Consider the following 23134-nt stretch of genomic DNA (forward strand, 5'->3'; position numbering starts at 1 on the left):
AGACATGACTGAAGTGTATTAGTCAGTCACAAGATGACATAAAAATCCCTACTAGTATGAACAACTGTGAAAAAGCAAGTGGATGCTTAAAATTTATCACATTCAATCGCTGTCTCAACATGAAGGATTACAAATCCGTGCCCCAGCCCCAAAGATATGGATATAAACAATTGACTGTAGGCCAGTGGTAGCAGGGAGCACCTCATCAACAACCCTCAATCATTTGGACAGACAACAAAGAAAAAGAGAGCAGAAAATAAATCACGATTTTGTTCACTCTGGATTAAGAGACTTAGAGAAAGGTAAAAAAGTTCCTTTTTCAAGGGTCGTTTTCACATTTTCTGTTGCACATTCACAGGGAAGAATAATGCAATGGGATAGCAAACAAAAGCCAGTGTTGCTGATTGCTTGTTCTCAGATGATTGACAGAATTCAGCTGAACTAGTAACACACTATAAAGCAGTAAAATATACTGATGAAGCCAAGCCTCGTAAAACAGATAAACCAAATTTTTAAAAATGGAACTTCTAATGAAAATCAACAGCTTACACCTAATCTTTGTTTAAATTTTGCAAGTGCACTGCAATTGAGGGCCATTGAGGGACTTCAGATGGACATATCAACAGTCAACCTTAAGAGTTCCTGCTTTATTTAGATTGTTAATGCTATCATATTTATGTGGGTATAATATAAATGAAACTATTCAGGCTGCCTATCTGAAATAAAGAAAAAAACACAAGTAATGCACAGGGATACTCCTTTTCAACTTATTCTTGAAGTAGAATATTTCAAAATCATGAGGAGATCTATGAAAGAGAAAAATAAGAAAGGAAAAATATTACACTCCCCTCATATTTCAACAGAGTTGAAACACTGCAACATTGCAAAAGAATCATCATGAATACCACATTTTTAAGGTTGTTTTTAAAGAATTAATAAGGCCTTTGAGGCATAATTTAATTTTCAATTTACTTGCAAAATAAATCCTGCAGTCCAATAACTCTTTTTTCAACAAGAAAGATTATAGTTTGAAAATGTGCCTTCATATTAATGAGACCAGCCTGTCTTGTTAGCTTAATTATCACACTTCTTATCAGTATATTAATTTTTTAGTAGAATGAAAAATTTGTATGAGATATCTGTTGTTGTGCTTGCTCAAACTATAAACAAAAGGACCATTTTAGGCTGAAGATGATATCTTAATCTCTTGGCAAACACCAAAATATCAAAGATACAGCAGATTGAACAACTACGGGTTCTTTTTTTTTTTAAGAATATGCATTGTTTAACAGAATTAGTTCAATTTTTCTCTTGCCCATAGGTTCTCAAGTCTTTATTCATCCTCTACAGAGAGCACTCGTTGCATGGAAAGGATGTTTCTGTCTAGGAGGCCTTCTCATGTTTCCATATACAGCCGTAAAAATCACCATGAAGACAAAAAGTTTGTGCTTTGCTGCATGCCTTATTTTGCCTGCCTGCTTAAAGAAGTGATTCACCTTTAAAGAAAACAAGCTGAATGATCTCCTAACGTAGTACAGTGCCTAGAGAAGCCCTGCATTTCATTATTGCTTGGTGAATTTTTCTCCTACTGAAATAGAACTCTTCTTGTCATCCCAATGAAATGGTCCTGACCTAATTACTAATGTATTGTCCATCCATTTTCTCTTCAAGACAGTGTCTAAATACAATATCCAACCACATATTTTTTGCTATTGGACAGTGCTGACAGGGGGCAGGTGGACTGGTGAGGGAAGCAGCTATGTTTTGAGGGAGTTGACTGAAAGTGGTACTATCAGAGACACACATGTCTAGATGAGGTTTTGAAATCAATGGAATATTGAAGTTTTACCACACAGTCAAAAAAAAAAACCACCAACTGTACAGCTTCAATTGTTGTCATGGTAGATACAGTCCTATAATGCTAATCCAACCTCATGACATGCTCCACTAAAGCAAAGACATTGTTGATGGACAGAAGAAAGGAACCAGTTATCCTACATGTACCACAGACAGGAATGCACAACCAGTTTCTCTAAAATATAAAGGCAGACCTGAGATAACATCTGTAGAAAGGAACTACCACGTTTTTTGAAAGCTCACAATCAGTGTGAAAAACTTAAGGACAAAACACTGTCCAAAGTTCATACTCTGTGCTCTTTCTCTTGTGATTATGCCAAAATATAGTTAAATCAGAAGGAACAGACAGAATGTTGATATTACTCTTAAAAGAAGACGTATTATATGTGTTGTAAAGCACAAATCAACACCAAGATTAGCTCCAATATTTGGTTGATGGCACAGTTTTGCTGGCTTCTGTAGCTTGCCACCTACAGAAGGCATGCAGGGGCAGCATCTTATATAACCTGCCTTGTTTAGCAAATCCTAATGAGAACAATCAGGTACTCTCCCCATCTGGACTCCTGATGGACCCTGTGAGTGGAATCCACCAATATAACATAAAGATCACCAATTGCTACTAGAGGACTTCATAGAAATCAGCCTTTTCCTAAGTGCCATGGTTGCTTGTCTTCTCTTTTGGCACAAACCAGCGTCTTCACCTTGTTCAAGGGTTAAAACTGCTACCAGTGAGAGAAAGGGAGACATTAAAATGAAGCTTTCTGTCATTTGGAAATGACAGAATCACTTCTTACAGATGTGAGCTCAACACACAGTAGTTGTGAATGAGGCACATAAAAAAATCCTCAGAAAATGTATGTTTTGCATTTATATTTTTTCTTTGAATGCGTATTAAAATTAACTCTGAAACTTACTCAGAAGAGTAACAACAGATATTTTCCTTATCACTCTTAGGCAGGTTCTGTGTGGATATCTGCAATTAAACTACTTGTGTCCTATGTTAAATTCTCATATACAATTACCCATAAACATCAATAGGAAAAACATGTTAAAACTGAGCATGAAATAAAGGTAAAAGAGAGCTCTGCATTGTGAGGCACATTAAAAAAATGGAAATGTACGATAACAATTTTATTAAAATATATTCTAAAATCATGATTATAAAAAAAAATAACCCCCACCCCACTTGTCTGCAAAGTAATTTTTTACATTGAGGTTTGTGAGTACAGTTACAAGTACTACCTTGCCAGTCTAAAAAATTAATTGATATTATGCATAAAAATATTACGATGTTTAATTTAACTCATAACAATTAAATGACAAAAAAGTTCTTTCTTAGTGGTTGGGTGTTTTCATGGTTTTTCCCTTCCCCAGATTCTGAGTTACAATCAAGTTATAAGTTTGACAATACAGTCGATGCCACCTGAAGTTACCCAATAATACAATTAATTCTCAAGTTGAAAACAAAAAATAGCCAAGATGTACAAGCCTTTTGAGACTCAAAAAAAGGGAAAAACCAAGCAATAGGTTTTTGCTGTTTTAAATGTGCTGGTGGTAGCAAGGACCCTGCTGAAGTCCTTCCTTCAACAGCCAGGACTGGGAGCCCAGAATGGGATCCAAGACTTAAAAACCCTTGAGAGCTGCATGCAGATTTTTCATGCCTTCACTGAGGTAACCCATTAGGTGTTTTTATTCTCTTTCCACAATTACAAAGATTAAGTCTTTAAAAGGTCGTTGGAAAGCCTTCATTTTCGGCAACCGTTTGAATGCTGGAGTTTCACAGGAGGAGCACGACATCAGAAGTCAACAGCAAAGCTGCATGAGCTAATGACACTGTACTGATATCAGCAGTGCTGATATGCACAGACAGAAGATGATGTGTTACAGTTGAACAAACCAATACCTGCTGTTGCAGAAGGAATTCTACCTGAAAGCCAATGTGGTCTCAGAACCAACAGGAGCACCACAGACATGGTGTTTGATCTGAGACAACTGCAAGAGAAGTGTAGGGAACAGAACAAAGGTCTCTATGTAACCTTTCTTGATCTCACCAAGGCTTTCGATACTGTGAGCAGAAAAAGTCTGTGGCAGATTTTGAAACGCTTAGGATGTCCCCCCAAATTCCTTAAAATGATTATCTCACTCCATGAGGATCAGCACGGCCAAGTCAGATATGGCAATGCACTTTCTGAGCCCTTTCTAATAACCAATGGTTAAACAAGGCTGCGTTCTTGCACCAACCCGATTCAAAATCTTTTTCAGCAGGATGGTCCAAAGGGCCACAGCAGACCTCGAGGATCAGGATGGGATCTACATTTGATACCGTACTGATGGAAGCCTTTCCAACCTAAGGCGACTGAAGGCCCACACCAAGACCTTAAACCATCTTGTCCAGGAGCTGCTTTATGCTGATGATGCCGCCCTCGTCGCTCACACAGAAGCAGCTCTGCAGCGTTTGACATCCTGCTTTGCTGAGCTGCTGAGCTCTTTGGGCTGGAAGTCAGCTTAAAGAAGACAGAAGTTCTCCATCAACCTGCACCTCAGCAAGTCCCCCATCATCCCCACATCACCATTGGCAATCAGAGCTCAAATCAGTCCAGCAGTTTAATTCCCTAGGCAGCCTCATCTCCTCGGATGGTGAGATTGACGGGGAGACAGACAACAGGTTAGCAAAGGCATACAGTGCCTTCAGAAAGCTTCATAAAAGAGCTTGGTGAAATAAACACCTGAAGAAAAGTACCAAGGTCAGTGTTTACAGAGCCATAGTGCTGTCTACTCTCTCATACGGATCTGAATCCTGGGTCATCTACAGCCACCACCTGCGACTCCTGGAACGCTTCCATCAACGCTGCCTCCGAACAATCCTAAACATCCACTGGTCAGATTATGTGACCAATCCATCTGTTCTAGAACAGGCAGCAGTCCCAAGCATTGAGGCCATGTTGCTGAGAACACAGCTGTGCTGGGCAGGGCACGTCTCCAGGATGAAGGACCAACCACCCCCTCCCTAAGATCCTGCTTTATGGTGAACTTGCCACCGGCTGCTGCAAGAGAGGAGCCCCAAAGAGGAGATACAAGGACTGCCTGAAACAACATCTCAGCCTTGGCCATATTGATCACCAGAACTGGTCTGCTCTGGCCTCCAATCAGGAGGTCTGGAGACACCCCATCTCTAACGCTGCTGATGCCTTTGAGAACGCAGCAGGATCACCCTTGAGGAGAAAAGACAACGCAGAAAGAATCGTGTCTTGCAGAATTTCCCACCTAAGGAGTCTTTCTGCTGTGCCTTTTGCAACTGGACGTGTCTGTCTCGTATTGGCCTTTTCAGCCACCAGTGTGTTTGTAACAAACGTGGGCAGAGCCCTTCCCAAATCTTTGTTTGCGAAGCCCGACCATGATGGATGATGATCAGCAGTAAACATTTTTATTTACTATAAGGCTCTTCCTCTCTTTAATGAAGTGTTGTTCCAAATATTCAAATACATGCATGACTTCCGAGGTGGAAGGATCTATCTCCACCTACTTGTATTACTACGAAAACTGCACATTTCTCACTCGTAGTAAGAAACAGTAAAGAGCAGAACAGCCAAGGCCAGTCTTGGCAGCCAAATCACGTGTTAGAAATAGAGATATTTCCAACTCCTGGAGTACTTGCCAGGGGGAAAAAAGGAGGTCATGGTAAAATGAGGCAATCTGGCATCTGAATTTCTGATGCCTGCATAAGGGAATGGAGGGAGTTTATAAAATACTGTGTCCCTGACAGAGCACAGACGCTGCAAACCTTTATTTTGACAGTTCATGTAATATTATTTCGTACTAAATGAAACTTTAGCTTTGTAAAAAATATTAAAACTGAGTCAATTTTAAAACAACAAAATAAAATAATAAAAAAAAAAAAAAAACAAACAAAAAACCAAACAAACAAAAAAACCACTACTTACTTTTTTTTTTTTTTTTACTTTTACTGTTTTTAAAAATGTTTGGTTTTCTTTTGAGTTGCACAGTTAGGCCTTCACAATAAAATTTCTGTTTGGTCTGAAAGAATAAGACAATTCCTCCTTCATGAGAAATTCCTTATTTTAATACAGATAATACTTTACAGTCTGGTATAGGATTTCTATTCTCAGTCATGACAGATTAATTTTTGGGAAAATCACAATGAATTATTTGATTTGAAGAAATTTAAGTGGGTAAAGAATCTATCAAGTGTTTTTAGGCAGATATTAAAGGATACTATAACACAGATCACAATTTATACAGGCAGACAACACACTGAGTGATTACAACCCACTGCCATTTATCATCTATTTTACCTGGTCATGTTTTATGACAAGCTACAGTCTAAGAAATAACCAACATTCTATAGTGTTCTATTCTGAAAAAGGATCTTGATTTTCTGACTTAAACTGTCCATTACTGCAAATGTGGTTCTAACATGGTTTTAGAAGTGGGGTTCCAAAGTCAGAAGAACACCTTCTTCACCACAACTTGTCCTACACGTACCTCTTTAGTGGTAAGTGGTAGGGTAGGAAGGATGAGAGCAACATTTCAAAATTCCCATGAATATGGATCTTTCAGGTTTGAGATTATTTTGTGTTACAATTTATTCATCGTGAATTACTGAGAAAAGGACACATATCTAGCTCGAGATGTTGTTTTCCAAATGTACTTCTATGTTAATTAAAGCCACAAAAATAATATAAATAATTCAATATCTTTGGAATCAGTAAATCATATCACATGAACAACAATTCAGGTGTGAAGGATGAATCACTCATTAAAAAAAATATCTGCTGAGACTACAGCATTCAGCAAGATATGGATATATATAATTATAGAAGCTAACATGAAAATATGAATATCATAGTCATAATTTCCTATGTAAGCCATTGTGATCCATCATACTACCATTTTACTAATCCTAGTTCACTGGTAGATTTTTGACTCATGCCTCTGAATCTGTAATATTCAAGTATGCACAACCATGCACTGAAATTTGACATAATTTGATTCTACTCAACGTACAATTTTAACACCTGCGGCGTTATCTTAGAAACACTTCCGCTGAGACATTACAAAATCACATTAGAAACATCAAAACAGAGACTACTCTCTTCAGCACCATCACACACACACACACACACACTTTATCAGAGGTGAGAGCCGGATCAGACGATTCTCTGCTAGAATTTCTCAATCTGTCCTCATCCAGAATATCCACAGAGAATACATTACTGCCCTCCCCAAGATGCAAAATGTTGCCAAATTTCTAAGTGGGAAGTGCAGAGGTAGAAGAAAAGACATATTTGCCACGGTAGATTCTCCATCCCCGCCCACCCTTCCACCCCGCTCTGACGCAGCGGTGATAAAACTCACTTTTTTACCACAGTATTCTGAGTATAACAAAGTTCAGCAGAACTGTGAAGCCATCACTCACCCATCGCTCAAAATTTAGGGCAGTCTGACTCAACGTCTAACACTTCTGGGCTACACACAGAAAGCCAACAAAGAGATGTAGGCAATTTGCAAAGGGTTCAAAAATAGCAACCCTTCACTGCAGACAGTACAGAAATGTGCATATGGGTTCTTGCACGTTAATCTTCCTCATCTCCAGTCTCTACCTCTTAAATTCTTTGTTTTTCTGTCCATGGAGAATGAGTCAGAACAGACTAAAGGACAGCTATACACCATAAGTATGATCTATGAGATGATGACTGTTCACAAAAGTCAAAACAAGCTTAAGGTTGAGTATTTTGAGCCCTTGGGAAAGAAAGAGAAAAAAAGAAAGAATTCGACATGCCCCAAAGCACATTAACAATATATAGCAAGTAGATGCTAAAAGGTGATATCCCATAGAAGAAACACATTTCCTGACATATCTTCAAGGATTCTTCAGAAGAGTGCTACACCTACCTTTAACCTCTAACCCGTGTCTAGGACATCTGAGAGTTTTACACCTATTTACTGTTATATGGACTGCAAGTTTCACCCAGATGAAAAAAGACTATTCATAGTCTCTTAAAGTAACAGGGAGTCTGTCAAAATCAAACAAAGGTTTGGCAGCTGATTCATCTGTCATTGAATTCCTTCTGTATTCCATTTTACTTGAAGTCAGAATAACATTCTTACAACACTGTGCCATAAAAAACACCCTGTCATAGTTCTCTTGTGACAGGCTAATCACTGCTATCCATATCTTCCAAAAACTACATTAGGAAATGAGATTACACAGCACCATGGTTCTGCTTCTCCTATTTTGCAGGGGAAAGAAACTTATTCAGTGACATAAACGTGTTTAAAATACGTTTTATGTAAGAGTAAACTTGTAAGGAGTAAAATTATGGGTTAGTGTTTGTAAACAAGTTTTATGATGACCCCTCCTTTCCTCAAGAGTTTGGTTGGTTCCAGTCTTAATTACTGGAGGACATGTCTGCTCTGTGGGAAAGTAGTCTCTGAGACAGGCTTTGCTTGAGGGCAGACATATAATCTCTGAAGGGTATGGTGGAGCTCCAGAGTATGCTGGCATGGTGCAACTGAAAAACAAATTCCACACTCAGGCTGATAAAAGTAAGAGTTACTGCAACATACCTTAGTTTGGAGGGTAGAGCTCAGCAACCTCCAGTGTGCTCCATGGCATTCAGATATTCCTGAAAGAATTTGGTTTTAAGGGGCTATTTCACCCTCAAAAATCAAAATCAATCATCTTGATAGTTTTTTTAAAAAATGTTACCATTGGCTCTGAAAAGCAGGGTACTAGTTTTTCACTGCAGGCACATAAATTCTCCGACCACAGGAACTAGCTAAAATTCTAAATGCCTTTTTCCTCTCATATTTATTTTTTGTCAAGAGGGACAAATGATTAATTCTTTCTTGTTATACAGTTGTGTATCTGAGTCCTCCAAACAAGGCATAATGAAAAGACTGTTACTTAGAAAGGAAATGAAGAGACCCAGTTATAGTCAAACCATGCAGCATATAAGTGTTGAATGAATATTCAGCTCTTTCTTTCCAAAGCTTTTATTCATTATTTATTTAGGTAAAGCTCCTATTGATTTCTCTGGAATTTTTAGTTATAAAGAATAAGGACACTGAGTTGCTGTGCTAGTTTTCATTGATTAAAAAAACTAAATCCAACCAGTTACTAAAGATTGCTTATTCTTCTAAAAAACCAGAATGATAAGTAAATCTCACCACGATTACAAAACTATTGCAAACTAGACAGCTGTATAGTAGACAGGCATCTTGTCATTGATTGGGAAGTTGCAGTGAGAGGCACAACTCGCTGGTTTGAAGCATAAAAAGGTTTTCTATTCTGAATCATCATTAGATGCTGGATGGTAGGAAGGCTTTAAAGTAATCATGAAAGTACCAAGATATTTTTATTTGGTTTATTACTGTTTTATAAAAATAAAATGCTGTAGGATTCCGGTTTGCTTTGGGTTTTTTTTTTCATAACAGTATCTTTGACTCTATGCTTTCTTTAAAAGAAACAAAGGTACACGTTTTTACAAGTCTGGGGTTAAAATGGAATTTGAATCATGGTTTATCAAAGGGGTGGAAAGATCAGACTGTCTCAGGTGGACAGAGCAGTCAGTTCCAGTTTATTTAATTTAATGAGATTTTCACTTTACCAGAACACTGTGAATGGTCAAAATACCTGCTTATTTCATGCTTTCAGGAGTGAAAGACACTCTCACTGGTAGAGTATTTCCAGCTCCTCACTTAATCCCTATATTTTTTTGTTGAGATTAGCAATAGGAGCAGCCATAACCCGTGGGAAGTCAAGGAGAACCTGCTTAGCTAAACACAGAGAAAGGAGACTCTGGGAGCCTTATCAGCAAACAGGAATGCATTGGGCATAGCTGGTGACCACTGAGCAGGACAGTCAGTACAGTCTTCAGTACTTTTCTCTAATACTTATTTAGAGTAGGATATTCTGATGGAACTGGAACCCATCTAATCTAGTTTTAATTTCTACAAAGCCTACAGAAGTCTTAGTTATTTAGACTCAGTCATAATCAACAATGAGACAAATGGCACTTCAACACTGTAATGCGTCTTTGCATGTGATTTCTTCCTTCCATCTTCTGCATGACTTCTTTGTATAAGATAATTTTTTTCTTTCATATGATTAAAAAAGGACTTAGATAGCTCAGAAGAAAATATTCAAGTTTCATATTTTTAATTTTAGACAGATAAATCTCGATTTTCCTGTCTCTGCAGAAGACATCAGAGTTAATTATGCATCTCAAAAGTAAGTCATATTTGCTAATAAATGAAGCAGTAAAAATCTCCCTTTTTCTGCTCCTATGTAATTATTTCCAATTCCAAATTTCTTTCAGCTTCAAATTAGCGTTCTCTTATTAATATTTCATAGCTACAAACATCACATGATCTCTACCATACTTCATAATCCTAAAGGAAAAAAAAAACTTTTCCCCTCCCCTCAAAACTTTCAGATAATTACAGAATATCCATGTTGAGCATATTCAGTCTAGTGTAACTGAGGATACAGTGGAATAATGCAGGGGAATTAAAGTAAAGTGTTTCAGGCTCCCTGTATGCAACTCAGTTCATCCACATCTCAATCACGGCCAGGCTTCGCGAACGAATATTTGGGAAGGGCTCTAACCACTTTTGTTACAAGTGTGCTGGTGGCTAAAAAGGCCAATACGAGACAGACACGTCCAGTTGCAAAAGGCACAGCAGAAAGACTCCTTAGGTGGGAAATTCTGCAAGACACGATTCTTTCTGCGTTGTCTTTTCTCCTCCAGGGTGATCCTGCTGCCTTCTCAAAGGCATCAGCAGCGTTAGAGATGGGGTGTCTCCAGACCTCCCCATTGGAGGCCAGAGCAGACCAGTTATGATGATCAATATGGCCAAGGCTGAGATGTTGTTTCAGGCAGTCCTTGTATCTCCTCTTTGGGGCTCCTCTCTTGCAGCAGCCGGTGGCAAGTTCACCATAAAGCAGGATCTTAGGGAGGGGGTGGTTGGTCCTTCATCCTGGAGACGTGCCCTGCCCAGCACAGCTGTGTTCTCAGCAACATGGCCTCAATGCTTGGGACTGCTGCCTGTTCTAGAACAGATGGATTGGTCACATAATCTGACCAGGGGATGTTTAGGATTGTTCGGAGGCAGCGTTGATGGAAGCGTTCCAGGAGTCGCAGGTGGTGGCTGTAGATGACCCAGGATTCAGATCCATATGAGAGAGTAGACAGCACTATGGCTCTGTAAACACTGACCTTGGAACTTTTCTTCAGGTGTTTATTTCACCAAACTCTTTTATGAAGCTCTCTGAAGGCACTGTATGCCTTTGCTAACCTGTTGTCTGTCTCTCCATCAATCTCACCATCCGAGAAGATGAGGCTGCCTAGGGAATTAAACTGCTGGACTGATTTGAGCTCTGATTGCCAATGGTGATGTGGGGATGATGGGGGACTTGCTGAGGTGCAGGTTGATGGAGAACTTCTGTCTTCTTTAAGCTGACTTCCAGCCCAAAGAGCTCAGCAGCTCAGCAAAGCAGGATGTCAAACACTGCAGAGCTGCTTCTGTGTGGGCAACAAGGGCGGCGTCATCAGCATAAAGCAGCTCCTGGACAAGATGGTTTAAGGTCTTGGTGTGGGCCTTCAGTGACTGAAAGCCCTCATCTACAGCATCACTTTAATAAAAGGCCTGTTGCCCTCTGAAGGTCTTTTGCTGTCTTGTTCAAACCTCTGCCCTAGCCCTTCCTTAAAATGAACTTGTTCTGTTTTCTCTCCTGGTGAGGTTTATAGGTTATATGGCGTCTGAGTAATAATACTTTTTGTACCCTGTTTAACTGCATACTTTATGAGAGATTTTTTGTTGTTGTTGTTGTTGTTATTTAGAATTTTCTTTAAAGGTGTATCTTCACAATAATGCTGAACAGGTCAAGCAGATACTGATGGAGATTTTTGGTAGCAAATTTTAAATGTAATTTGGAAGAAATATTAATAAAATCATATTTTTAGAAATAATTTAGGTTTTAAAAAACACTTTCTACTTAGATTTTAAAGTGCACAGAGAAACATCTGAAAAAGAGCAAGATCTTCTTCAGCTATTGGCTGGAAAAAAAAGTATGATATTAAGCAATGAATTCAAATATTCCAACATGCTGTTTCTAACCTACTTTTCCCCCAAGACCACATATGTAAATATTTAAATTGATAAAAGAATTTTATAGAAACAAACAAGCACAGTAACAGCAAGGAACAAGCAATAACTTATTCCTGAGCACAGCCCAATAACAAGACAGATTTAATAAAAAAGTTATTAAACCCATTACCCGGTGGGAGAGAACTCCTAGCCATATTTTTTCTCTATCCTTTGAGATTTAAAACCCTAGTTTTCTTCACTCCTCTATTAAGTGGGTATGATATTTAAACAATAACTCTGTTGCTGCTAATTTTAATCTACTTAAAATGAGGTTTCCAGGATTTCAATCACTTTTCGAATTATTGCACTGAAAATGCTCATTAAGTAAAATATAAACATTATAATTGTTACCTCCAAGTCCACACAACATTCTGCCTACCAAAAATAGTACACCAGTTTGTAGTAAGCACTTAAAAATTTCCTCTGAAAAGCAGAATAATTGGACACCAATCCTCCTCTGTGCTTCATAGATTTAATTTGAGATTACTGCCATAGGCTTCAATTGATGAAAGACAACCTATAGAATACTCCATTGAAAAGCGTGCATCTCCAATGGTATATATACCATATATATATAGTATATATAAACATACATATATATATATATATATATATACAAACACAGGACATATGAGTAAGAATGATTAAATACATAGATACAAAACACTGCAGTTAAAATTTCAGTTTACTTCAGTTAGTTGAACCCTAGCATGAGAGCTGCATTTTTTTTTACAAAAAAAAATAAAGCAAAACATTTTTGTCTTGACAGCATGTTGTGTCTCCTCTATGTTTTATGTTATTTCTCAAATTTAGAGAGGCAGCTTTTATTATAATGACATTTATATAATATATAGTTTACTGAGACGCATAAATCTCTTCTTCAATTTTTAGTTTAGAAGTCATGCATAGACCCTGACTGCCAAAATTACAAGTTATAACTTACAAGGAGATTCTATATTCAAGAACTACCAGATCAACCTACCAAAACATTTAACAGCACAAAATACAAGCAACTGTAGAGAAACCTATAACAATCAATGTTATAACTATCTTTCTGCTTTTCCCTTCCTCTTCATAAAAGAACTGAAAACCCAGAGGGAAAAGCAACTTGTGACTTTTCACTTCAGAAACATCTTAGATAAAGCTAATCTGTACTTCTGGAGTCACTGACAGACATGACTATTCTTGTACTTGTTATTTCTTTACCATTCTTAAAAAATTGCCTGGATTGTTCTAGAAAGGAGAGCCCTTTGAATTAGTGATGGACCTCCCAGCTTCCACCTCTTGTTTTCACCATGTTAGCTGAGAGCCACTACCATGGAATAAGCATATTAAGGTACTGAGGAGCAGTTCCAATATTCCCACAAAACAGAGCTCCAATCCTGCGTGATGCTGCATCCTAAACTCTCAGAACTACAAGTGGCACCAAAGCACAGGTGTATTTGGGGAGAAAAGAAAAGAAATATTTGAAAGACCTAATGCTTCTTCAGTATTGAAGTGTTCTTTGATTTGCTTGTTTAGAGTGGGGAGGCAGCAGGATTGAGAAGGGATGGGGGAGATATTTGACCCATTTTTTTCTCAGCAAAACTTCTTAGAAGCTATGAGATTGTGGTGATTGAAGTTCTTTCAGAAGTTGAATCAGTAGAGAGAATACTAGCAAGCATGTCACACGAGATACTGTGCTGAGTTGAGCTGGGGTAGAGTTAATTTTCATCACAGTGGCTATGTTTTAGATTTGTATTGAACACAGGGTTTATACAGAGATGGTTTTGTTATTGCTCAGCAGGGCTTACACAGAGCCAAGGATTTTTCTGCTTTTGGTGCTTCCAGGAGACTAGGGGTGCATGGGCAGATGGGAGGAGACCCAGCCAGGACAGGTGACCCAATCTGACCAAAGGGGTATTCCAGACCATGTGACATCATGTTTAGTAATAATAATAAATAATATAAACCTGGGGGAAGACAGAGGAAGGTGGGGACATTTGGAGTAATGGTTTTTGCCTTCCCAAATCACCATCAGGTGTGATGGGGTCCTGCTCTCCCAGAGATGGCTGAACACCTGCCTGCCCATGGAAAGCAATGAGTGGATTCCTTGTTTTGCTTTGCTTGCGTGCAAAGCTTTTGCTCTTCCTATTCACAGAATCCCAGAATATTCTGAGTTGGAAGGGACTCACAAGGATCATCAAGTCCAACTCTTCTCAACTCACGAGTTGTCTAGCTCTCACCCTTCCAATTCTCTCCCCGGTCCTGCTGTTTGGGGAGTGACTGGCTGCTCAGTGCTTGATTGATGCCTGGGGTTAAACACCAACAGTCCTCTAAATGTGTGACAAACTATTTGTTTGGTTATTTTTTTCCTACTGCAACGAAGAAATATTCAGAAAAAATACTAAACTTGAGCACATATACAACAAAGAGAAGCATGCATGATTTTGAGAGATGTAGGCAATTGGATATGTCAGCTTAGCTAAACGTTGTCTTTCTTGTGAATGAATATAGATGTCTGCTTACATCTACTTATTACATAAGAAAGAAAGCAGAATGGTCATGACTGAAAATGTGAAGAAGTTCTTTCATCTGGAACTTCTGACTGGTGTCTAACTAAAATACAGTACATCTTACAGCATACTCCTGAAGAAGCTGGCAGCCCACAGCTTGGACAGGAACACTCTGTGCTGGGTGAGGAACTGGCTGGAGGGCCGGGCCCAGAGAGTGGTGGGGATGGAGCTGCATCCAGTTGGGATCTGGTCACCAGTGGTGTCCCCAGGGATCAGTGTTGGGCCCAGTTCTGTTTAATATCTTTACTGATGATCTGGATGAGGGGATTGAGTCCATCAGCAGCAAATTTGCAGATGACACCAAGCTGGGGGGGAGTGTGGATCAGCTGGAAGGCAGGAGGGCTCTGCAGAGGGACCTGGCCAGGCTGGATCCATGGGCTGATTCCAAGGGGATGAGGTTCAAGCAGGCCAAGGGCCGGGTCCTGCCCTTTGGCCACAACAACCCCCGGCAGCCCCACGGGCTGGGCCAGAGTGGCTGGAGAGCAGCCAGGCAGGAAGGGAGCTGGGAGTGGGGATGGACAGGGAGCTGAACAGGAGCCAGAGTGTGCCCAGGGGGACAAGAAGGCCAATGGATCCTGGCCTGGACCAGGAACAGGGTGGCCAACAGGGCCAAGGAAGTGATTCTTGCCCTGGACTCAGCACTGGTGAGGCCACCCCTGGAGTGCTGTGTCCAGTTCTGGGCCCTCAGCTCAGGAAGGACATGGAGGGGCTGGAGCAGGTCCAGAGGAGAGCAACAAGGCTGGGGAAGGGACTGGAGCACAAGTGCTGTGAGGAGAGGCTGAGGGAGCTGGGGGGGCTCAGCCTGGAGAAGAGGAGGCTCAGGGGAGACCTCCTCACTCTCTGCAACTCCCTGACAGGAGGGGGGAGCCAGGGGGGGGTTGGTCTCTTTTCCCAGGCAACTCTCAGTAAGACAAGAGGGCTGGGTCTGCAGCTGTGCCAGGGGAGGTTTAGGTTGGAGATTAGGAAGAATTTCTTTCCAGAGAGGGTGATCAGGCATTGGAATGGGCTGCCCAGGGAAGGGGTGGATTCTCCATCCCTGGAGGTGTTTAAGGACAGACTGGATGTGGCATCAGTGCCATGGGCTGGGAACCACAGCGGGGTTGGATCAAGGGTTGGACTTGATGATCTCGGAGGTCCCTTCCAACCCAGCTGGTTCTATGATTCTATGACTCTATGATTCTAACATATGAAGCAAATGTTATTAATAGCACTTACGGCATATTTTACATATAATGTACTGCATTTTATTCCTATGGTTGAGTCTGTCCTACTTTGAGGTGTCATTATTTGTCTGTCACTCTCCTTCAGTCATGATGAAGTTTCCTCTATCCATCCTGAGCTCAGGGACAAGTGTGTTCATGGGAATTTGAAAGCCTAGAGCAATGGGATGTAAATTGTTGATTATACTCAGTGTAATCAACCCAAGGCCTTTCTGTGAATTCTAAGCCTTGAAAGACTGAAAAAAATATTTTTGGTAGTTTTTTCTCTTCGTGTTAGTTTAGATTTGATGTTGATACAAGCTTTTGATGTTACTGTACTAAAAACATGCCAAATATACTAGAAATGTCTGTAATGTTTTATTCATGGAAATAATTGCCCAGGGATGGCCTGATCTCTGATGAGGTCTCCATTGCTATCTCATAGTAGAGATAGATAATAATAAACAGAAGATAAATATTAATGAAGCTAAAATAAAATTGAAGAAATGTCTACTTTCTCGTTCCCTACAGTTCACATCAATCAAGAACTAATGGTAAAAGAACAACATCTTAAATTAAATTGGTTTTGATAAACAACACTTTAGTATATTTTTAATGCAATTCCATAAAGTTGCCAGTTAGTCTACGGAACTGTTTGGTACCCATGATTAACATCAAAATGATATTAATTTCTAAATCAAGATACAGTATTTTCCTTGTAGCAAGTAAACCCTTCCCTAGGGATATTACATGTACAGTGACTTGCATCTCATAGTATAATCAATATATGTATTTTTCAGTCCTCTATCTGAAAACCTTCATTAATAGTCATTCACTGTCAGCTTTAGAGAGGTACTCTATTCTAGCATTAGCAAGAAATCCCTGACATTTAAAAATAATATCAATTGTAGTCGTAGTAGAAATAAAAATAAACACACATTTATAAAAATTGTGATTATCATAGTACATATATCAAAATGTGAATTAATAAAAGTTTCTGTGAAACTGGAGAGTTTTAACACAAAGAAGGTATGAAGAGGTGAGAATTTGCATGGAAAGTCCCTAATTTGTTCTCTTTATTTCCATTCACTGTCAAAATTAACCTTAATAATTTTTGGTCACAGTTGAGTTGATGTGTATAGAGGGTTTAATTACATTTTGTGCAACACTTCAGTTTTAGAGAGTTTTTAAAAAAAATACTGCACCTATTGGAGTACCAATTTCTGGCAGGTTTTCAAGGGATGATTTAGTAACTTGCTGATTTACAACTGTAGAGCCAGTTCCCAATAAAATAAAAATGTTTCATAGCTCCAGTGGAAAAAAAACTTACAGCAGTACTTGCTTTAATACTTCATTTAAAACTCACACTTGACCTTATACACTTAGTGCACTTCAAACTTCTTTCAACTGCTTTGGAAGTGGAATTCTTTGGGAGGAAGAAAGCATAGGAAACCACTAAGCAGCACTACTGTAAAACTTCTAAAATATTTGAGTTTTCAGCACCAATTATTGCCTCTTTTGGTTGGAAGTGTCACTGTTAATTTTCAAGGCAAGCAAACAAACCCAAAAATAAGACCCTAGAAATTAACTTGCATGTTCTAGACGACAGGGTCTGCTACCTCCAGACAACTTAAGAAATTCAAAATCATTTTACTCAAAAGAGGAACACCGTGGTTCTTTTAAGACAAGAATAATTCCGAACACGTAAGTTTTTGATCCAAGAAATGTTCTTTATACAACGGACCTCGTAACACTAGCATTGACATTTCAAGGTGAAGTGTAAAGGTCTTTACTTTGGTCTTTTCTTACTGGCAGCTGGCCTGAAGGACAAAGAAAAAACTTAGGTGTTCAGGATCTGAGACTACAGAAAGACCCATAAAATTAAAAGAAAAGAAACAGATTAATATAGAGGAAAACTTAAAAACCCTATTTTCTATTTTCTTTGATGGTTGGCAGCCTACTGGACAATCTAGCCATCAGAATTCATGCAAGGAAATGAAGCTTTACCTCTTTTGGTAAACATGTTTAAATGCCCTAATGCCAATAGTAAAACCACCTATTGAGAAGGATTTCAATTCCTGTTTAACATCTCAAGAAGAAAGGAGTAAAATAAGTTCAAATGGGTAGATAATGGCTCCAGTATGGATCTACTGGAATCAGTAATTATGAGAAACTTTTTCTCCTGAGGTAGTTTTATAAATCCTAACACACTGGCAAATTTTATACCGTGATACTTGAGATGGAAACTGTCACTTCCAAAATAATCTAACTCTTCTACAGAAATGTTCACTTCAAAAATAATATATATAAGGGGATCTTTTTTTCCCCAGATTAGATATTGAAAATGAATAATATACATTAGACTGGCCAAGTTCTCTTCATATGATAACACTCAGTCCTTAATTTAAATAATTTAATTTATTCTTCCCACAATAAGTTTCCTTGCCTGTAGCATGGGTGAGAGTTCTTATATATTCAGATCAGATGAATGTTTTGTCATAGGAGCTAGGACTTATTCCTAAATGAAAATACTATACATTTCTAAATATTAGTATATATGTGAAAAAAAATCTGTCCATTCAATTCAACCATTTGATACTGGAATTGATTTTGGCCTGTTTTTGACACGTGTTGAGAAAGCCAGTAGCAGATGTATTTCATACTTGATTTGTTTTATCCTTCAGAATGCTGCTTTGGAAAGCTTCAGCCTCTTCCTCAAACCTTGCTTCCTAAATTGTAAGAGTGACCTCTAGTGCTTTACAGCTCTGCTGTGTGATGCAACTCTTTTTTTGCAATGGTTTTAATATGCCTCCCCATAAGCAACTGATTTAGTTTTGTGCATAGTGCCAAATGCTATTAATGTGCAATTCAATTATCATGGTCTTGTGAAAATGGATGTATTCATAAACCGTACAATGCAGAATGATGAAGAGAATTAAAGCTGTGACTGGATTGCAGCAGAGTGTTTAACAAGAGGAACTTAGTATTCATGTTTAGGGCTACACTATGCTCTTGAGTATCAAATGAGATATCATTACTGAATGACAGCACAAGATCATTTTGGTGCTGCAATGTGAGTGTCTGGCTCATGGGAGCATGTTTAGTTTACAAACCATCCATATGCAAAACCCTAGGCTAGAGATCCATGGAGCACTCCAAACTTCTCTGCCATTGCTCAAATGTTTCCAGGGAGCTATCTCTTGCCACTGGGCTGTAAGGTTATTCCTGAACATTCCTCCTTGCTTTGGAATGCACTTTCTTCCCACAGAAGCATTGCTCCTGCCCTCCCCATTCCTGTGATGCACAACCAGTGCCTTAACAGGAAGGGCAGAAAACATGTTCAGGTTATGAGCATTTGGCATTTAGGCTACTGTACTACCACAGAACACAAAATGAAATCCTTCAGATTGTTCAACCTGAATCAAATGGAACAAGAATAACTGAGATCTATTATTGAACTATAAAAGCCCTGAAAATTAGTTGCTTAGTAAGTAAGTTTTTAATTTTCTTTTTTTTTTAATTTAAAGATAATTAATCTAATTTAGCACTGAAAGCAGGCATTTTCAGATACATATATAATTTGCCTCCTAGGGAGTAGACTGCCTTTAAAACTGTAACCACTATCTTTATTTTGTGATACCACCCTACTGGCTAACTCACTTAAAAAAAAAAAAAAAACAACAACTTTCTGCTGGAACAGTTAGCATTCTCCTCTTTATTCATGCATGAACAATACTCCCTAAATGATGAATGCAGAGACCTTAAACTCTTGCTGTCCACATTTTTCCTTGTTGTATTTCTACTGCTTTTGAACTGCACTATGATTGCCATTAAAGTTGAGTGACAGCTTAATTCAGAAGATGCGGATACCAGCTTTCAAAATTTTCAATTGCTAAAAACCAAGCTGAAACACTACACAATAGAAGTCTGCCAGTAATTTCCATGTAAGACACAATTCCTCGGAAAATGCTGCACTTAGAAAACAAAAATGAAAATGGGGCTGAACACGCATCCCTCAGTAAAATGCTGCTTTCAGACACTCTTACACTGTAAGCTTTATAAACAATATTCTGTACATAGACTCATGACAAAAATCTATAGAAGGATTTTCGAACATTTTCAGGCTGTCAGCCTGCTGTCATGATTTCAGAGCATAAACACCTGTCTCAAAAATAATATTTACTCTTAATGCAAATAAAATACCCCAGAAGTTTTCAAAACACTCCGTATTGAGTTTTAAATCATATGCAATACTCACATTTATTCCCTGCCAGTGCCATGTGCCGGTGATGAACAGACAGGAGAAACAGCAGCTTCAAGAAGATTTCAGTGACAGAATCCATGTTCACGTTCATTGAGGTACCCAAAAGAATCAGAGTATTCGGAAACAGCTGCTCTGTACTTCAGTGCTGCTCCTGCCTCTTCCCGCTGCCTCTCTCTGCCTCTTCTCGCAGCGCTTCCCAGGGGCCGGAACAACCTCAGCCCGACGCGCTCCGCATCCCCCCGCACACGCACGCAACACCTCCGGACCTGCCTCCCCTCCGCACCGGCGGTCCCCGGGGAGCGGCAGCCAGAAAACCTCTCCCCCGGTGTGCCAGGGGAGCGCTCGGGCTGCGCTGCCCGGCTCCGGCACACGGCGGGAGCTGCACACCCCTGGCGGAGGCAGCCGGGAATCGCGGGGCTCCAGACAATGAGGCAGCGCTGCCCCCCGGCCCCTGCCCTTCCCCTGCTGCTGGGGGGCGGCGGGAGCATCCGCTGTGCCTGCTGCCCTTCCTCCTCCCGCTTATCTCGCAGCCGGATTTTTTTTTTTTTTTTTACACTTTCAGCCGCAAAAGCGTCACAAGTTGTGCTCTCTCTCTCTCTCGGAGGAGGAGGAGGAAAGCGTTTTTGCCTGTAGTGGAGAACCTGAGCCTGCGACTGAAACGAGCAGCCTGCCTTCACTTGCGAAGTGAGCGCAGGACTGACTGATCTGCTGCCCCTCAGGGGAAGGCACCGTCAGTGTCCCTGTTGGGCTTTACTACTGCTAATACCGTCATTAAAGAACTACATTCTCAGCTTATAGGAGTACCTATAATATAAACATATGATCGCACCTAGCTTTCCCAAAATACTTTAACCCCCAAACAACCACTTACAGCATTTTGCTTTCCATACTTTCACAGAGCAGGAGCTGTTTTTAAACCGTCCTGATATTTCTCTTTGGGTTCTACTGGGAAACAGCTTCATTTGGGAAAGAGCTTCAGAAGAACTTTAAATCATTGTATTTAAACTATATCCTAAAAGTGTGTGCGTTTGTTTGTTTGGTTGGTTGGTTGGTTTTTGGTTGATTGGTCGGGTTTTGTTTCATTGTTGTTGGGGTTTTTTTAATTATTTTTGCAAAACAAGCTAAATGACTACGTTAACTGCAGAAAAGTTATTTCTCAAATATGAGAAACGAACTGTCTATTAGCAAACTTAAGACTAATGAAGGCAAAGGCTGCATTAAAGGGCCACATCAATGTCTCCATCACTGCTCTTTCTGCAGTGCTTACACTGTATGGACTGCCTATATTTTGGAACAATTTGCTATGGCAATGTACAAAAAAAGACACACTTAGTTACTGTGAGTGCATAAACAGCAGACTTAGCAATTCTAGATGCAGCCCAGTAGTTCAGACTTTGTCTTACCACTTCATGTGAACTGTCCAGCAGCCCCAATACACAAACAGGGTTTTCCATCCAAAAGGACACTGGTATCCGTGAGTCAGACAGTAGACATCATGTTGCTGAGGGTCTCTCTTGCATTTTTCAGAGTCTATGGAATTTTCTGCAGGTTGACATGTAGAACTGTTTGGTGTCATGAATAACTGTGGGATAGAGATGAAATGCTAATTAAGCTCCAGAAGCTTCTGAACTTTAGTTGTTTATTTAAACCATCTTCCTTGGCCCTTGAAGAATGCTCTTATTCAACCACAGAAGGAAGAGTAAGATGTGTTTTGGTTTCATGCAACCTCAGCTGGACTAAGTTAAGTGTTACAAAAATGTATCCAAGGCTCAGCAAAAACAACTAAAATAAAAATACTAAAAAGTATTTTGAAAGGTGATTAATGCAGATTTTTGTTAAACTCTTTTAAAAACAGCAAATCAGCATGATTAAGATAAAAAACGCCTATTTCTAAACTTTTATACTAGGCAGAAAATTTCAGGGGAAGTTAATAATCTATTATGCAGCCAGTCTTCCACTTCTCCATGTCAACTTCTATTTGAATAAAAATGCATGGAGAAACTGTATTAAAAATTATGTGGATCATAACCCGCCTTCTAGCTCTCCTAAATCATCCTTTAAATTCCAAATGCTGTTTCCAGATTTTAGTACAACCATAGAGTCACTTGGCCATAAGTTGGATTTCTTTGTTACCTAGTTCCTTGAGTTAATATTGACCTTCCAACTAAATTAATGTGAGCATAAAAATGTTCGTTGTGCTGCATCCCATCTCTAAAGAATATCCCATGAGATGGTCCTTGACTCTGCAGCTAGACAAAATTTCATGCTTAAAAATAGGACAAATATCACATAAAATCTCGGCAAGGACTTTCAATGTAATGATGTTCTTTAGGATTAGCTCCAAGATCCCCAGGGCTTTGAATTAGGAAGAATTATTATTCTGGTAATGCAATGCAAATTCAGTAAAAAGGCCAGTGCCCTTGTGGGTAAATATTTGTCTTATAAAATAGCTTGCAGTCACCAAAATGGAACATCTAACAAAGAAAGGTCATAGGGTTTTGGGGGGTGTTTTTTGGCTGAATTGCATGCAAATATATACATGGGTATAATGTACATTTTTAGTTATGGAAAAGCCAGTCTTAGAACTAAATAATATGCTGAAGTGTGTATATATGTTGCTTTTTAAACAGAGAGAATTACAGAAGTCTATACAGTCCATATCTGGAATATCAAGATAATAATCTAATTTATCCAAGGATGAATTTGTAGTATCTGGAAAGGTCATAAACTAGCATAGCCTGACTCACCCAGAATATTGCAACCTCATCTCTGCTTTTGCATCATATCTCCCTCCTGCATCTATGAAATGTTTTTGCTCACATAATCTTAAACGTTTTTGCTCACATAATCTTATCTCTCTATTCCAGCATCTCATTTCCCATTTCTCTTCCATACAGTGTCCAGGTTTGTCACCAACTTCTGGACTCCTCTTTGTGGAGGAGCATGGACAAGCCTTTCCCATTTTTACAAGCCTCTTTGCCAATTGTTATTTTTTTGTATCCCTCACTCTTGCAGTGCTTTGTTTTCCTTCTCATATCTTGCTTTTGAAATTTCCCCTGCATGCCAAAAAGCCTATTAATTTTATT

The 23134-nt window shown here is 39.3% G+C and overlaps 1 protein-coding gene and 1 long non-coding RNA gene across 3 annotated transcripts in view; one reads left to right on the top strand and one right to left on the bottom strand.

The window, feature by feature from the left end:
- LOC127466531 (uncharacterized) overlaps nucleotides 1–15757 on the top strand; it is a 550827-nt gene extending 535070 nt beyond the window's left edge. Inside the window, exon 3 of the long non-coding RNA XR_007902770.1 lies at nucleotides 15628–15757. This is a non-coding gene — a long non-coding RNA (uncharacterized LOC127466531). The remainder of the gene's footprint in view (nucleotides 1–15627) is intronic.
- Nucleotides 1–20436, bottom strand: part of LOC127466500 (contactin-associated protein-like 4) — a 203774-nt gene extending 183338 nt beyond the window's left edge. For both annotated transcript variants that reach the window (XM_051777322.1, XM_051777321.1), the window contains exon 1: nucleotides 20043–20436. In XM_051777322.1, coding sequence (XP_051633282.1) covers nucleotides 20043–20139 — 97 coding nt within the window. In that variant the 5' untranslated portion in view covers nucleotides 20140–20436. The remainder of the gene's footprint in view (nucleotides 1–20042) is intronic.
- Between the last annotated feature and the right edge of the window lie 2698 nt (nucleotides 20437–23134).

Source organism: Manacus candei, unplaced genomic scaffold (assembly GCF_025592945.1).
Source record: "Manacus candei isolate 608988 ecotype Guabito, Panama unplaced genomic scaffold, ASM2559294v1 h1tg000010l, whole genome shotgun sequence".
NCBI classification, from domain to species: domain Eukaryota; kingdom Metazoa; phylum Chordata; class Aves; order Passeriformes; family Pipridae; genus Manacus; species Manacus candei.